This window comes from Parus major, chromosome 21 (genome assembly GCF_001522545.3).
Source record: "Parus major isolate Abel chromosome 21, Parus_major1.1, whole genome shotgun sequence".
Lineage (NCBI taxonomy): Eukaryota > Metazoa > Chordata > Aves > Passeriformes > Paridae > Parus > Parus major.
In genome coordinates, this window is record NC_031789.1 from 2,765,114 (window position 1) to 2,781,336 (window position 16,223).

General features: G+C 37.2%; 1 protein-coding gene across 8 annotated transcripts in view; it reads left to right on the forward strand.

Annotated features, from left to right (window-relative positions):
• Positions 1–16,223, forward strand: part of VPS13D (vacuolar protein sorting 13 homolog D) — a 96,652-nt gene that overhangs the window by 26,523 nt on the left and 53,906 nt on the right. For 7 of the 8 annotated variants that reach the window (XR_004500055.1, XR_001524775.2, XM_033519304.1 and 4 more), the window contains 18 exons: positions 9–121; positions 705–914; positions 2,856–3,109; positions 3,282–3,415; positions 3,697–3,852; positions 4,438–4,648; positions 4,980–5,054; positions 5,744–5,950; positions 6,396–6,485; positions 7,515–7,655; positions 9,071–9,193; positions 9,824–9,898; positions 12,104–12,209; positions 12,535–12,687; positions 13,269–13,404; positions 14,409–14,456; positions 15,206–15,356; positions 15,990–16,200. Coding sequence is in view for 6 of the 8 variants with exons in the window: in XM_033519304.1 (XP_033375195.1) it covers positions 9–121; positions 705–914; positions 2,856–3,109; positions 3,282–3,415; positions 3,697–3,852; positions 4,438–4,648; positions 4,980–5,054; positions 5,744–5,950; positions 6,396–6,485; positions 7,515–7,655; positions 9,071–9,193; positions 9,824–9,898; positions 12,104–12,209; positions 12,535–12,687; positions 13,269–13,404; positions 14,409–14,456; positions 15,206–15,356; positions 15,990–16,200 (2,594 nt within the window). In the remaining 2 variants the exon portion in view is untranslated. The remainder of the gene's footprint in view (positions 1–8; positions 122–704; positions 915–2,855; positions 3,110–3,281; positions 3,416–3,696; positions 3,853–4,437; positions 4,649–4,979; positions 5,055–5,743; positions 5,951–6,395; positions 6,486–7,514; positions 7,656–9,070; positions 9,194–9,823; positions 9,899–12,103; positions 12,210–12,534; positions 12,688–13,268; positions 13,405–14,408; positions 14,457–15,205; positions 15,357–15,989; positions 16,201–16,223) is intronic. The other variant, XM_015648297.3, reaches the window with a different exon arrangement.

Consider the following 16,223-nt stretch of genomic DNA (forward strand, 5'->3'; position numbering starts at 1 on the left):
ACTTTCAGACAGTTTTGAGTGGAGAAGTGTATACTTCCATGTCATTCCTCATTGACATGGTTAATGTGAGCCTGGAACTGATGGATCCAAAAGGAAAAGATGGATGCAGCTCTTTAGCCAGGTATGAATGCTCTTCTCTTACTCACTACCTTATCCTAAATTCTATGCTCACATAAAAGATACAAGACCAGAATTGAAATAATACAATGGAATTACATGGAATGGAATACTGTGGAATTACAGTTTAATAATGCAGTGAAATGGAATTTCTTAATTAGAGTCCAAACTAAGTGTTTGAGCTGCTCTGAAAGATGAAAGGGAATGACACTGTTCAAAAGATATGGTCTGTCTTTCCAGTTATCCTTGAAATAACAGCCCAGTAATCAGTTTATTTTCCCAAGAGAAATAGTATTTTAATTAAGAAAGTGATACAAGGGAAGGTTAAAAAATCAGATTTCTGCTGTGTTGGCTTGTTGGGTATTTTTTAATCCAGAAGGTTTTTTTATCAGTGTAAAATATTACTACATTTAGTACAAATCTGTTTTCTATCTCTATGACATGGGACATAATTGTAGTTGTTTTAGAAAATACTTAAATTAAAGATTTCAGCAGTGTGCCATACTTGTAAAGTAAGGGAATTTATTCCAGGGAATAATTAAACTCTAAGTCCCTTTGGTGTGTTGTTTTGCTTTTTATTCTCCCAGGTTTGACTTTAAGAAATCCAAGTTGCTTTTTGAAAGTTCTTCAAACGGAACAAAGTCTGTAAATCTGGTCTCTCATTCCATGATGGCCTTTGACACTCGTTATGCTGGACAGAAATATGCTACAGGCCCCCCAAATGTCTTCAATTGCATCTTTCAGTCATCAAAGAACACCAGCAGCCCAGGAGCAATCCAAATTGAATTGCATTTCAGGTTAGTAATTCTGGGATTTGTTTGTTTTTACCAATGACATAATCAGTATTGTCCTGGTTTTAATACACCTGTTACTATTGTAGATAAACATGAGGGCATTGTATTTCAATTTTATTTTTGGAGTGATCAGTGGTACTTGATAGATTGAAATCTGCAGTTATTAACTCTCTGGAAGTTGCTGAATTTTTTTTTTTCTTCTTCACTTGTTGCAATAAAATTTGTGTTTAAAAGTGTAATCAAATCAGATGAAGGTTTGACCTATTAAAATCAGTAGTGCTTAAAATTTGGTAAGTCTGGCCTATCACTTGTATGTGTGCATAAAACCAGTTTGTAGAATTTTTAATATAAGATGCATAAAAGCTGTTTCCCAGCAGGTGTCACACATGGTTTTCTGAGAGCATCAACACAGACAGAAATGGCACCTCTTTCAAAAACAATCTCTGTATTCTCTTCTGTGTTCTGTCCTACCCTGCTTGTTTTCTCTTACCTATTTTGATCTATTTTAGTATTGAAAATGAGAATATAATGTCAGTATTTACCTTTATCAGCATGGTGATTTTTTGAGGAATATTAACTACCAAAAAAGAGGGTGAAGTTAAATGACTAGAGATGTTACTTTCACTTCTGATCAGAAAGCTGACCAAGCTCATCTTTCTCACTCTCATATAATTATGATGCCTTTTGAAACAGTTGTAGAAATAATGTAGAAAAAAAAATAAATTGTGGATTATTTCAGTCCAGTAGAAAATTCTGGAGACATTTGTTCATAAAAACCAGCTAAAAAAACCTTGGCAATTGAGAGAAATTTTTTTTTGAAGATTTGCATGCTGCATTACAGTTTTAGGTACCTAAAAAACGTGTTCAGAAAGAAACCAACATTTCAATTTGAATAAAACTAAAATGGGATTTACTAAAAAATACACCCTAAAAAAACCCCAGATGGTTTTCACAGAACTGTTGAGTCAGTGGGCAGCTAGATTAGACACAGTTAGTGAGTTTGCACAGTACAGCCTAATCTGGTTTATGAGTGAGAGTTTCAGGAATCTTCTTCCCAACTGTTGTGATTTTAAATTTCAGCTGCAGCAGCATGTGGTCTGTTTTCAGTGGTGAGAGCATCCTTGGCAGTAGATGTAAGGGCTGGCAGAACTCAGTGATAGTGTTCTACTGACTGGTGCCTCTTGAAATATCCTGGAGAGCCAGGGAGGGTTACAGGCTTTTGCTTTTGGAAGCAGCACAGGCAGAGCCTGCTCCCCACCAAGGCATCTCAGTTCTTTGGAGATTTTATAGTTCACAGTGTGCTGGATTGAAAATTGGTTCATGGTATTTAAGTACTTAGATGATTTTCCAGTTAGCATGATCAAATGTAGCTGGTATTCCAGATCACAAGGCCAAAAACACTTTATCTCTCCTAGCCAGAGCTGCAGAATGGGATGCTGGGAGCTCAGGCAGGCTGACATTTTTTCTGAATGACAAACCAGCAAAATGCTGTCAGGGTGTGACAGGAAATTCATGTTGTACCTCTTATCTGGGGGCCAGCTCTGAGTTTCACACACAGAATGTTAGGTTTGATACCCAACAGTCATAAAATGATAATAAAAAAAGGTTTTAAGATCTGAGATTTTGAAAATTAATATTGATAATGTAAGTGTGGTAAAGGAGCTTTCATGAATTTCCTGTCATGTAGCTTTTCAACTCATCTCTTGTACCATTATGGCTTAGAATTTGTGCAGTTAAGATCTGTGGGTACTGCAAATTGCTGAATTTCAATCTGTTTTAATATATATATGTATGTATGTATGTATTTTAAAGACCAGACACTGTAAACCAAGTGTACCCCTATAAAATGCTGTATAATTCTTACCAGATACTGATAGTTTTCAGCATGATTTAAAATATCTGCAGGTTGTAAAGTTCACCTGTGTGCTCCTCCCTTCTTAAAAGGTCTACTAAGGATTCCTCCAGTTTCACAGTTGTTCTGAACAATCTTCGTGTGTTCCTGATATTTGACTGGTTGTTACTGGTTCATGACTTTTTATACACCCCTGGAGACACCAAAAAGCGAGAAAATCCCCAGCGAACCTGCATCAGTGACACAGCTGTTGTTCCCAAAACTGTGAAAAGTGGAGTGGTTACCAAACGTTCCTCACTCCCTGTGACAGCAGAAAAGCACCTGGAAGTCAGGGTTAATGTGACAGGTAAATGTGCTCTTCTCTGGTGCTTTTGTAGGAGTTTTTCTCATTAAAAGCCATATTCTGGTGTAAAACCAGGTCCATTAAATTAAATTAAGAAACCTGCTGCATTTGCCTGAAGTACATTAATGATGCCAACTGCCCTGTGAGTTTTTTGTCTTTTATTTTTTTTGTTAAGGAACTGAATTTGTGGTTGTTGAAGACATGTCCTGCTTCGATACCAATGCAATTATTCTGAAGGGAACCACTGTTCTCACTTACAAGCCCAAGTTGTTAGATCGTCCTTTCTCTGGCAGTTTGTTTGGCATTGAGGTAAGAAAAATAAATTTCCTTCTGTATTAGATCTAAAATTAGAGGAGTTTGTGAAGATTCTTTACTAAAAAGATATATACAAAAGGAATAGTACACAGATTCCTTTGGAAATTTGTTGGTTTCTCATCAAATGCTCTCACTTTTCAGCAGTTTTAAGAGTAGTTTTACATTGTTTCTATTAAAACATTGTAAGACTTGACTGTAGCCTCAAAATATTGCTAGCTCTTGCCAGGTCTGCTCTCTCAGTTCATAATTTTTTTGAAATTATTTGCAATTTTTAGGTGTTTTCATGCCGGTTAGGAAATGAGCAAGAGACTGCACTGTCAATCATTGATCCAGTACAGATTCATATGGAACTTATTGGGAATTCTTCCTACCCAAGTGGTTCAGGACTGCTGGATGCTTTCAATAGTGAAGATTTTCCTCCTATTCTAGAGGTAACATTAAAGGCCTGAATAAAACTGCTTGCAGTAGGGAACACTAGCAAAGACATTTTTATGCCCAAGGATTCAGTAGAAGACTTTCAAATGCATAAGAAAAGAATAAGGTAATTTTTTCCTGAAATGGAAAAGGAAAGGAAGGAAGCATGCAGAAAGTGCTCTTAGTGGTAATGAAAAAAGTGATTTATGGGATATGTTACAGAGAATAATACTGGGGGAAAGAAACAGACTGATTATATAGGCTTATGGTATTAAATACTTACTAATAACCAAAAGAAAAAGATACTTTTCTGTATTTTCTGTTTCTAATTATTAGGACATATTGAAGGAAATTATATTTAAAGACATTTTTTGCCATTATATCAAAGTAAAACTTCTTTTCCCTGAGATGTAATGCTTTTGGTTGTTGGTAAATAATAGCATGTTTGATAATTTTATTGTTGGATCTTTAAAACAGCATAGTGGTCAAATTGTAACACTAAATTTAGTCATCCTTTGGAAAAAGCTTATATTTATCTGAAGTATTTAAGAAAAATGTATAGAAAAAGGCAAGTGAATCTTATATTCTGATTTTTCATTTAGATTCAGTTGCAAGCACTGGATATCAGACTGTCCTATAATGATGTTCAGCTCTTCTTGGCAATTGCAAAGTCAATTCCCCAACAGACGAGCGCAGCTCTGCCTGACCCGGCTGCCCCAAGTGCTGCTGATCCCTCCAGTTCAGCCCTGGGGAGTGAGACCTTGGCACATGAGACCAGAGATGGATCCAAACGTGTGCTGGATCCTGTTCTTGGTATGTTTTTCACTGTTGGAGTGAAGACAATCTTATATCTAAAGGAAATTCTACAAGGTGAAGCTAATCTATGTGTTTGACACAAAAGATGTTGGTATCTTTGTGGTGTAAGGCCCTTGTTGGTTAGAACTACCTAAATGCATTGTCCTGATGATACCATAAAAAATGTAAAAGCAGGGCTGAATCATGTGCTTTTCCTACAAGTTACAAGTTTAAGTTACAATCTTAAACAAGCAAACCCTTATTTTTCATCCAGATATATCTTGAATTCAGAGATGAAAACAAATAGATAACTGCCAAGGGTTTATGCTTGGTTAACTGTTCATTGCAGAGGTCCAGCTGGCTCGCCTCCAGGAGCTGGGATTCTCTATGGAAGATTGTCGTAAAGCTCTTTTGGTCTGCCAAGGTAACATCAGATATTCTTAGCAGGGGTTTGCACATTGTTCATATTACCTTAATTGCAATTAAGTAAAGCCTTTAGACTGTCAGGTGGCCATGCACAGGCACTGTTTCTTTCTTTAGAATGTCTTTGGCTCTGTGCTGGCCTGTAGTCTTAAACATTCTTCTTCCTGTTTCTGCTACTGTGTAAAATCCAACCTCTAAAGATTCTTTCTGCCCTTTGGGATGTCATGTGTGGGGTGCTTGAGGGTATTTTTGTTTGGGAGTTCTAGTTGTGTTCAGGCTGGTAACTTCTATGCTGCACCAATTTCTTGCTGTTACACCTCTTCCTCTTGAGAGCTTGTGTTCTCATCTCTCCCTTTTAAAATCATATTTCTTTTCATGAAAAGAAGACAAAATTTTAACATGAGTGATTCTTTTTTCCTTTAGCACCATCATGCTTCCCACCTTATCTATAGGCATGCATAAAGTTCCAGTTTTTTATTACATTTACAAACTTCAAAACACATCTCTTAGGATATATCAATGTGTTTATAATCTTCTCATATTTATGTTACAAAATAGAGCAGCTTCAAGGTACTGCTGAGAATGTTTTCTTAAGAGAGAGGGAATTAGTTTGCTTCTATATGATTTTTACTAAGTATAAGTCTTTGAGAAAGTAGGTGATGGTTGATTGGTTGTTTGCTTTTATCTAAGGTGACTTGAAAAAAGCAGCAAGTTGGTTGTTTAAGAATGCTGATCCTCTGAAATCAGTTTCCCAGACCTCTTCTGGTCGAGATAGCCAGGGGATTGTGCCCTTCCAGTTCGTCTCTGGAGTGAAAATAAAGGCAGAAAGTGTCTGCATCTGCTTTATAGATGACTGCATGGACTGTGACGTTCCCCTGGCTGAATTAACCTTTTCACGTGAGTATCTGGTTCTGCCTTGGCTTTAAATGACTGTCAGGTCTGGCTGTGTTCAGCATCATGCTCCTGTTTGTCAGGACTTGTCAAATTTCAACTGCCAGTGTCTTGGTGGTGCTTGTGCAGGGTATTGGGGGTTCCTTTATCTCTGTTTAAGTTTTGGTTTTAAGAAGATTGCAGTCTTTGTAGGGTTAAGATTCTGGTTTCCCCTTTTTTCATCACAAAACAAATGGAATCTGTCCTCAGCAGAATCCTTGGGAGGCTCTGTATTGTAAGGTGTGGCTGTTTGCAAATGTTATTTGAAGAGTATTATGATGGGCTTTTTGTACCATTTCACTTTAAAAGACAAGACAAAACCTTCCATTGCTTGCTTGACAGTTCACAAAATCAGGAAGTTTGATTGTTTTACATTAGTTTAAATTTCACTTTTCTCTTATTTTTCTCACAGGTTTGAATTTTCTCCAACATTTGAGAACCAGCCCTGAGGGCTACGCTCATTTTACCCTCTCTGGAGATTATTACAACCGTGAGCTTTCAGGTGAAATACCTGGGGGGTTGCTGTTTTCTCCTTTAAGTTTAGGAAACAACTTTTCCTACTACAGGAGCCTGAAGTTCACCCACTACGAAATGCCTCTAAGGGAATAGGGAAAGGTTGACTTTTGGGACTGTGTGTGAGACAGTGTGATCCTAGACAAGATATCCTGATTTAAGATCAGTTGGAGGGATGTGGAAAGTGGAGATTTTGCTGATATGAAAGTGGCACTCAGGTTTTCAAATGGAATAGCAAAGGAAGGTTATCCAGCAAAGAAACAGTTTTATAACAAGCTGCATTGTCTCTGCATTCTGTTCTCTCTTTAATTGTTTGGTGCATTCAGTTTATTACTTATTTCAGGAAGGAAGAGCATATGAGGGCAGGTGATTAGGTTGAAGACAAAGGGTTAACATAAGAAGACCATCACAATTTATGTTTTAGATACAAAAAAGCAAGTTAGGCCTCAATACAGGCCAGATACTGACAAAAGAAGTAATCTAGTTGTGTGGGTTTTTAAACTTAGAAACTGAATTTTCTGTTACATTACTGGTGACAAGCACTCTGGAGTTATCTGTCAATAGCAAGGTAATATTTTTTGTTTTAAAATATACCTTGTTTTTAAAAACATGTAGGGTGGTTTTTTAATAGCTTCTAGACCTTTATCTTTTGTGATACTGAATAATAGCCCATGTAACATGTAATTGTGTGAAAATCATTGTCAAAGCTATTTGAGAGAGAGCTTAATTCCAGCTAGCTTAAATATAAAGCTTTAATTGCCTTCTAATGCTTTAATTGGAAGATATTTCTAAAATACCCTACATATAGTATACATGGTCTAAATGGAGGAGCTGGACCAAATTTGTATTAGATATTAAATTAAATCCATAGGCTTGCAACTTCATCTTGAACACAGATTAAATATACTTACACAGATGAAATGATCTAATTATGAAAGTTTCATTATTAAATATGTAAAGAGCATTGCAGTGTGGCCTCCATGTGTGTAGCAGAGGTGATGGTTTGTGTTTCTCTCAGGCTGGGAGCCCTTTATTGAGCCGTGGCCGTGTTCAGTGTCTTGGCAACAACAAGCTTCGAGCCGCCTGCACCCTTCCCGCCTGAAGCTGGAGGTGAAGGCCAAACCACGGCTGGATATAAACATCACCTCTGTTCTCATAGGTATGTGGGAATATTCCCTGAGAGCAGCACTCTACAGTCTGCTTTTCACTGCTGAAAATGACAGACATCTGTAATTAAAGTGCTGCTGGCATCCCGTGGAGGGAGCAGGACTGGCCCAAGTCCCTCCATTCCCAGGATGCTGTACCAGGTGTGTGTTTAGGCAGCCTCTGTTCTATCAGATGGTGTCAAAGTGTAAAGACATGAGCTGATATGACATCTAACATATGTTAGAGCTTAGTAGGAGTTTTTCCTCTGGTCATATGAATTTTATCAAATTTATATGTTATTTGAAATTTATTTTTAATCAGAAACAGGCTTTCATCTAAAGCTTTCCATACTTCACAGGGCTTAAAAATATTTTGATAAGCTCATCATTTTTCAGTATATTGACAGGTGTAGTGGGGAGCTACTCATTTCAGTTCTTCAGTTTCTGAGTACCTGAGCTGTCAATTCCCATCTCTGGAAATCAAAATATTTTGTTTGTCATTAAATCCAATTTCATGTGAGCTTCTGCATTGTGGAGCTCTAATTCTGTCCTAATAATACCCAGGAATATTGTTGCTAACTCAGAATTATTTGGTGGGCACAAAAATATTAAAATATATATATAAAAATAGAAAAAATATAATAATATAAATATCTATAATATAATATATATTATATATATTATATACATTATATTATAATATATTATATTATTATATATAATATATAATAATATATAAATATATAAAAGTATAAATATAATATAAAATATATAAAAATATAAATATAATATAAAAATATAATGATATAAAAATATAAAAAATAATGCCAACAGCTGAGCTTGGAGATATAACAGAAAAGCCTTCCTTGGTCCTTTATCCCCCAAGGAGAACCTGAGGGGCTGGCAGAAAAAGAGGGAGCCAAGGTGGCAGGAGGAGAAGCAAATCAATGATTCCTAAGATGATGCTTTTTAAAAGCAGTGATAATAAGTGGTGAGGCTGGTTTGTGATTAATATTGTGCCAGAGGACTCAACTGGTGTCTTGATATTTATGCAGGAATGTGCCTCTTAAAAAGAAGCAAACCCCAAAACCCCTAGGAAGTACTTTTAACATGAAAATATTTAAGGTTAATTGCCTTGGCAGGGAGAGCTCTTAGATTGACACAGGAGTATCTTAAGAACATGAAACTCCACTGAAAGTTTTTTTAAAAAATAAAATCTTAGGGATATATATTTTTTTAAGACACTGCTGTGATTTTATGAGCTGCTGTTTGTCTTTAACTTATGTAAGTGACTCACAGAAAAGGCAGGGAAGTGAAACTTCTGCTTTTAAAGTGGAGCAACTTGAGTGTGATGAATTTAACACACTTTCAATGACTTTGTTTACTGCCACCTTGGAGACATTGGCTGTCTGTGCTTACATTCCTCTAGAGCAATACACATGTACCAAGCAGTCCTGGATGGAAGATTATTGTAAACAGGAGAAAGAAGTGAATGTAATCAGCTCAGAAGATTGGATGGGTTCTTCGGTGGATCCCCCATGTTTTGGGCAGAGTATGTTGGTCATTAATCACACTTTATTTGAAACAGTCCTGACACTCACAGTCATCTGCCTAATGTATTACAAACATAAGTATTTTTGGCTTCACAGAATACAGTGATTTGTTAGAGATGTTTGGCAAAAAAAAAAAAAAGACAAAAAAGCTGTTTTCTGTTCAATTATGTTCAGTTCTTTTAGAACAAAAAGCTTTCTGGCTGCTTAGCTTTGAGTAAAAGCTTTGCAGTGCTAGTTCTGCTTCCTTTCTGTCTGCCACTCTCAGTTAATGAGTGAGTCTCATGTCAAGGATTAAATCAGAGTATTGAGTTTAGGCTGTGGGCAGTTCAGAGAGGATCTTTTTCTTTCTGTACCCCAGAGACCTAAAACAACTGAGTTTCTGGAAAAAACAGTCATGAAATAGTCACCTGAGTAACAACTCTTGATATGTGGCAGGACTTTTCAGCTTATTTTCTCCCAGAGTTCCTTCTGGAAGGAATTTTATCAATTCAAATGCCAGCTTAGTGTAAGCAAATGGGTAGAGACTCACAAGTGCATGATGTGTATCTTCCCTTCAGCATGCAGGGGAAGATCTGCCTGTATTTGTGTGCATTTTCTAATCTGCTAACTTTGTCTTTCCTGTCTGCCAGGCCTTCCTCTTGTGTACCTTAGAACTAGGAGTACAGCCAGTTTGACTAACCTAGAGCATCAGATCTATGCTAGAGGTACTGTACAGCACACAGACACCAAAAAGGTGGTTTTCATCTTTGGAAGGTTCTTGCACAATAAACACTGTGCTGTATGTGGGACTTGCTGGTGGATTGGCCTCTATATTTAAAAATAATCAAAACCCAAAAAGCCCTCAAGCCAAATAACATGACAGCTGCTTTTCTTTTAGTCTGCTAAATTTAGTATTTTTAGTATTAGTGTATTTCATGCTGTCTTTCTTTGGGTCTTTCAGGAAAGAGTGGAGAAATATAACCCCATGTAGGAAAACTGTGTTTGTGAGGAAAGTTATATGAATTGTTGACTATTCAGTATCCCTCTTCTAGAGTACAGTGGGATTAAAAATCAGAATATTTAATTTAGATTCTAAAAATAAACATCTTTATGTTCAAAATACATATTTGTGCCTAATTTAGCATATTTAGGTACTTAAAACTTTCAAATGCCTTCAGAAGCACGGGCTGTTTTCAGTAAGCCTTAGGAAGTAAAGCATTCCAAATAAATAATTTGTTAGTTTGGGTTCTATTTGACAGGACAGGTTTTGGGAAAAACCATGCAGTATGAAGTAAGATTTTTCATTTTTTGACATTATAGAAAACAAACAGCACACTTGATAATTGTATAGCCCTGCAGCAAAGTTAAGGGATGGAAGGACAGAAAACTTTCTAGAATTCTACATCTGTTTCCTGTTTGAGTGCCATTAGAAATATTTTCTCTGAGTTAAAAAAAAAAAAACAACAAAACGGAAAATTTTGGATTATTTTTCTGAAATATTTCTCTGTTTGGTTTTTTTTTTTTTTTCCCAAAAATCAAACAAGCAGCAAAACATCTAATATTAATTGCTTGGCTTTTAATAAGGGTTGCAGCTAAATTACTAAATTAATTATGAAAAAATCCTCCTGGTAATGATAGTCTTTTTTTTTTTTCAGGCAGTAGTCTCAGAATGCAACTTTTACATTTCTTTTGAAAATCAGGCCATAGTCCCAAAAATTCTTTTTTAGAAGTTTCCAAAGATAAATTGGCAGTAGATTAAACACCAGTGTAAAAGTTCATTTGGCTTCTGGTCTAATTTTGTAGGACCTGGGCTAGCCAAAAAATTATATAAAGTGAAACTCAACACTAAAAACATGTATTTTCTTTTGGCAAAAATCAGAGTTTTGATTTTCAAGGGTTTCATCTTTGTGTTATTTAATTGGAAATAACTTTCTCTGTAAGCTTTAGATGAGGTTTAAGTCTCCATGGACAACATGAGGGTCCACAGTTGTCTGTCATGATCAGTAACTCCCTCAAAAACTTTCCTGCCTTCCCCACCTCACCCCTGCTTGCCTCTGGAAACCTTTTGGAGTGACTTCACATCACTTTTCTTTAAGCAGCTGATTTATTGTGTGTGCCTTCTTTCCACTTCTCTCTTACCAAAGATGTGTGTATTGAGGTAGCAGCCATTTATCTTCCTTTTTAAATAAATTACTGGACTGGGAGGGGTTTTTCTGTGTCCAAACTCAGTAAGTGTTTTCACAGATTCCCTGCACTGCAGTGTGGAAGATGAGAGTAACACTTGTGTGCCTGTTAGAAATTTGTGCTTGGAAAAAGTCATACATGGGATGAGTAGTATCTTCTTCTGGTGTTTTGCTGTCCCAGCAGTTTAACAAATCCAGATCACCTTTGGTTGCTCTCAAATTATTTTCCATATTTCAGTAGTCTTTATCCTGCATAGGAAAATATTTCTACTTGTTCAGGCTTTGAGAGTAAAAGTCCCTTCAAAGAGAATACTGGTTAACCCTGTATTTGTCACATTAAGTGCAGCATAAATTGTAATTATAAGCAAATGTGTATTTATTATTTCATGAGCATTTGGATGTACATAAGAGGTTTCTGATTATGCTTGGGTTTTTAGTTAGATTTTCTACATGTTAGGTGTAACTGAAGGCATCATATTTTATAAGAGTTGATATAAAGAAAAGAACAGGTAGATTAAGCTCAGTTCCAGGGGGGTTTGGTGTTAGGGGAAGAATGTCTGTTTGTTTTGTATCATTTCTGTACTAGTTACTAATGGTAAAAACTTTGTAGGTAATGTGGTGTCCTGTTTCTTTGGGGTTTTTTTGGTAGGGCAGGTTTGGTTCTCCAGCCATTGTGTCTCATCCCACATTAACATCTGATGAATGTTTCTTGTGGCCATTCAGCCAAGTCTGTGTTGTGTTTTGTAGCTGAGATGAAGACTCCAAAGCGCAGGCAGCCGTTTGTCCCCTTTGCTCTGAGGAATCACACTGGCTGCACTCTCTGGTTTGCCACCCTGACTACGACCCCAACCCGGTAAGGAGCTCTTCAGGGATCACTTCAGTCATTTTGTCTGGCTCCTCTTCCATGTCAGCCCAACCCTGTTGTTTTTAATGATTTTGTTTTGCACAGACAAGTAGGCAACTCCCAGTTGTACTCAATTAAGAGCCTCTTCTTTGACACAGAGAGAGTTTTAATATTAAACAAAAAAGATTATTCTTTCTCAAGAGACCTAGCAGAATATGGAAACCAATCAAATACATTCATGCTGTGAATGTGTTCACTGCAGGACTGAGGCAGACTGAAAAGCACTTGTAACTTGAAGCAGTCATTTTGTAAAACACTGTGATTCTCTTCACAGGGCTGCGCTGTCTCACAGTGGGAGTCCAGGTGTTGTTCCTGAGGAAAACGGGACGTTGCTGGGTGATGCCCATAATGTCAGTGAATGGCAAGAGGTTATCACTGGGGAAGAGGTTCCGTTTGAGTTTGAAACCAGAGGGAAACTCAGACACAGGTGAAGGGACCAGGCCATGAGATGTTCTGACAGTCTCGTATATGGAACAGTTGTGAGGGCACTGGCAGGTGTCACATTAAAAGTGGATTTCTTTAAAATCTGCTGTTGATGTTGAGTTTCTATTTGTAATACTCTTGTATGGAGTAAAATTATAATCTCTCTGGTAAAGCAGCAGCTATTGCTGTTGGTGGCAGCTGTTCCTATATGTGAGTTGGATCATTATAAGCTCTCAGAAGGACTTGGGGCCCTTGATTACAAATCATTGTCCTTTATTTTAAAGGACAGCTGGGGCAGTGTTGATTGTTATGAGAGATAAGGACTAGAGCTTATTAACAAATATGTGGCACACTTCTGTTTTTGCAACATAGTTATGTGTCTGTGTGTTCCTTAGGACAGGTGGAGTAATTAGACATAAAATCAGGTCCATTTATCCATGAAATGGAAAAACTCCTGAGCAGATTTTTAAATGCTTCACTGAGATTCTCTTAGCAGAATCCAGAGGATGCTTGTGGTTTGATCTGTTTGGTATTTATTCTGTATAATAATGCTTAGCAGTAATTTAACTTGATGTAATCTGGTAGGCACACACATGATCTGAGGATTCATCAGTTGCAAGTGAGAGTAAATGGCTGGGAAGAAGTGAGTCCAGTGTCTGTGGACAAAGTTGGAACATTTTTCCGATATGCTGCACCAGATAAGAATTCCTCCTGTTCTACTGTAAGTTCTCATTTTGAGTGTTCTAAAAGAATATGTAAATTAGGAGTAACGATGTCTGCAAGATTTTGATCTAAAAGCATCTGCTGTATGAGAAACTCTTTTTAGTTAGCCTGGATTGGGAGAGCTTGGAGCTGCTGGGCTCCTAGCTGTGCAACCAAAGCACAGCCAGAGCAGTCAGCAGTTCATCTGTGCTTGGCAGGCAGAGCTCCCAGTGACAGAACAAATGTATTAGTGACAGGCCATGCACTCATGGGGACTGAGCTTTAAATCAGCCCAGCATTTCAGCAGCTACTTTTATTTCTTTCATTGCAGGAATGCTTTTCGTGTATTTAATTTGCTTAAAATAAACAACACTGGCAATTTCCTGTAAGCCTAGAGATTGTTTTTGAAGTATGTGGCTCTGTAGACAAAATATACTTGTCATGAAGGGAAAATGCAGTTGTAATAATCAGCAGGCTGGCATTTGGTGGAGGCTCAGTGATAAAAATGGTCTTGTGGGTTTCAAGACATAGTTTAGAGAGTAGCTACTGGGGGTTGTTGAGCAGTGGACAAATAGGAGGTTGAGATATTTTTGATATAAAACAGGATTAAATTTGATTTGAAACTGCTGACAAGAGCCAGTGGTCTCTTGCTTGAATTTTCTGATGTTTCTATATTGAAACATGAAAAAGATCATCTCTCTGTAACTTGAATATTTAAGGAAAAGGATGCAAATTATGAGATTATGATAAATTAATGAGAACTGCTGTTCAGCAACATCTGCTGTAGAATTTTTCTTTACAACAAACCCCCCCCTTAAGCTTAGTTTTTTTGTGTGGAAAGCAATATTACAAACAATGTTTGCTGATCTAGTTCTGACATGATTCCAAGCTTTACTGAAGATCAGAAACACAAATTGATGGAAGTTTATTCTTCTGTAGTAAAGTTCTGTGTTAAAGCTGAGAGCAGTATCTTAAAAGCTGAAAGTTAAACTACTTTAACCTTCTTGTTTACTTTCCTCCCAGCTTGGAAGCCCAATAAGTAGAACAAATATAATACATCCACAAGTCTATGTGAGTATATATTTTCATTCTTTTGAGAGCTACTTCTGTAAGAGTAGGGAAACTCTACAAGTGAACTGGCTTTTCTATCCTTCTAGAACTTCTTCAATAAAAAGGAGACAAAACTTAAGCAAACAAAATGCTCTTTCAAATCAGAACAAATCTTTATGATTTACCATTCCTCACCAGTATAAGTGTTTGAAAAATGGGTCTTAAATTCCAGTATATGAATTCTAATTGTAAACACATACTGAATGTTGTTTTCAGGATCCAAGTGGCTTTGTGTAATGTAGAAGGTAAAACACCACAGCAGAAGGGCAGCTCTGAGTGAACAAAGTATGAATATGTTAACAAAGCTCCACCTTAATTTTGAGTTTTGACAGATAGGAATGATGAGTGACTGGTAATTATATGAGGTTTAGGCTTAAAATTCCATGGATTTATTAAATAATGTAGTAGTGAGATGATGTATAAAGTGCTTCTCTTGGGATTTGTATTGTTCTTATTTGAGCTTGCATCATTTTGAGAAAGATAATGGAGTTAGTGGTATGTGGAATTGCTTTTTCATAATTTTACTGTGCCTTGAGGAGGAGATCCAGGATAAAGCACCATTATTGAACTATTTAAACACCTTATGAATCCCACATGGTTGGACTCGGTCGGCAAGCTTTCCTCCAGCAGTTAGTGCTTCATAATGGAGGTGTCCCTCTTCTAGATATATTCATTACCTGAGCTTTTTAATGCTTTTAAATATCTTCCAGTTTTCTTCATTGCCTCCAGTTCGTGTGGTGTTTGAAGTTACCATGGAGGGGAGCGCCCGGAAGGTGATAACAGTGCGCTCAGCCCTGATGGTGAAGAACAAGCTGGAAATTCCAATGGAACTGCGACTGGACAGTCCTTCTGCCCCTGACAGTGAGTGCTCTACACTCCTGTGACCCATAGCATTCCCTAGATACTGTGGGGAGTTCAGCTTTCTCCCCAAGAAGATTCACCAGCATCTGTAATGCTTCACACCAGAGCAGAACTCCCTGGACAGGATATGGGTCATGCTAAGAAGAAAACAGTCAGCAAGAGACTAGGGAGCCCAGCAGGATTTTTGGTTGTTGTTCAGATAAACAGGGAAAGCTGAGACTCTGTAAAGACTGGATCATATTTCTGTATGTAGCAAAATTGTCTCTTTAGCAGTAGTCTAGAGGGTTTTGGTGTTTCCATGCAAAGGTTTAGTGAAGAAATGTAATGATAGACTGATAATGTAGCCAAAAGGTTTGAAGAATGAGGTTTTTTGAAACAATTATTTTCACTAAAGAATTTGAATACCAGCAGGTTTTTTTGGCTGTTTCAGATTTACACACTGAAATTAGTCTGCTGCCAGATTGTTAATAGAGCTGAAAATAACAGGTTGTTTTTGAAACATCCATAAATCAGGAAGTGATTTACATTGAAATTAAACATATTGCCTTTAAAATTTAAGACTTACTACTTCAAAATTTTATGCTTTTCAGTAAAGGAGCCTCTTTTGATATGTGTTTTCTTCTCTGGTTGCAGAGCCTGTAGTCCTTCCAGCAGTTATGCCAGGAGATTCCTTTGCTATTCCATTGCATCTCACATCCTGGCGTTTGCAAGCCAGGCCCAAAGGAATGGGAGTCTTCTTCTGTAAGGTTCCAATTCACTGGACTAATGTCCAGAAGGCAGCAGAGGTGTGCAGCAGCAAGAGGGAGTGTCACTCCATAGAGTCTGAAAACAGCCGCTTTTTCAGGTAATTAAAGCCCTTTCTTTCTC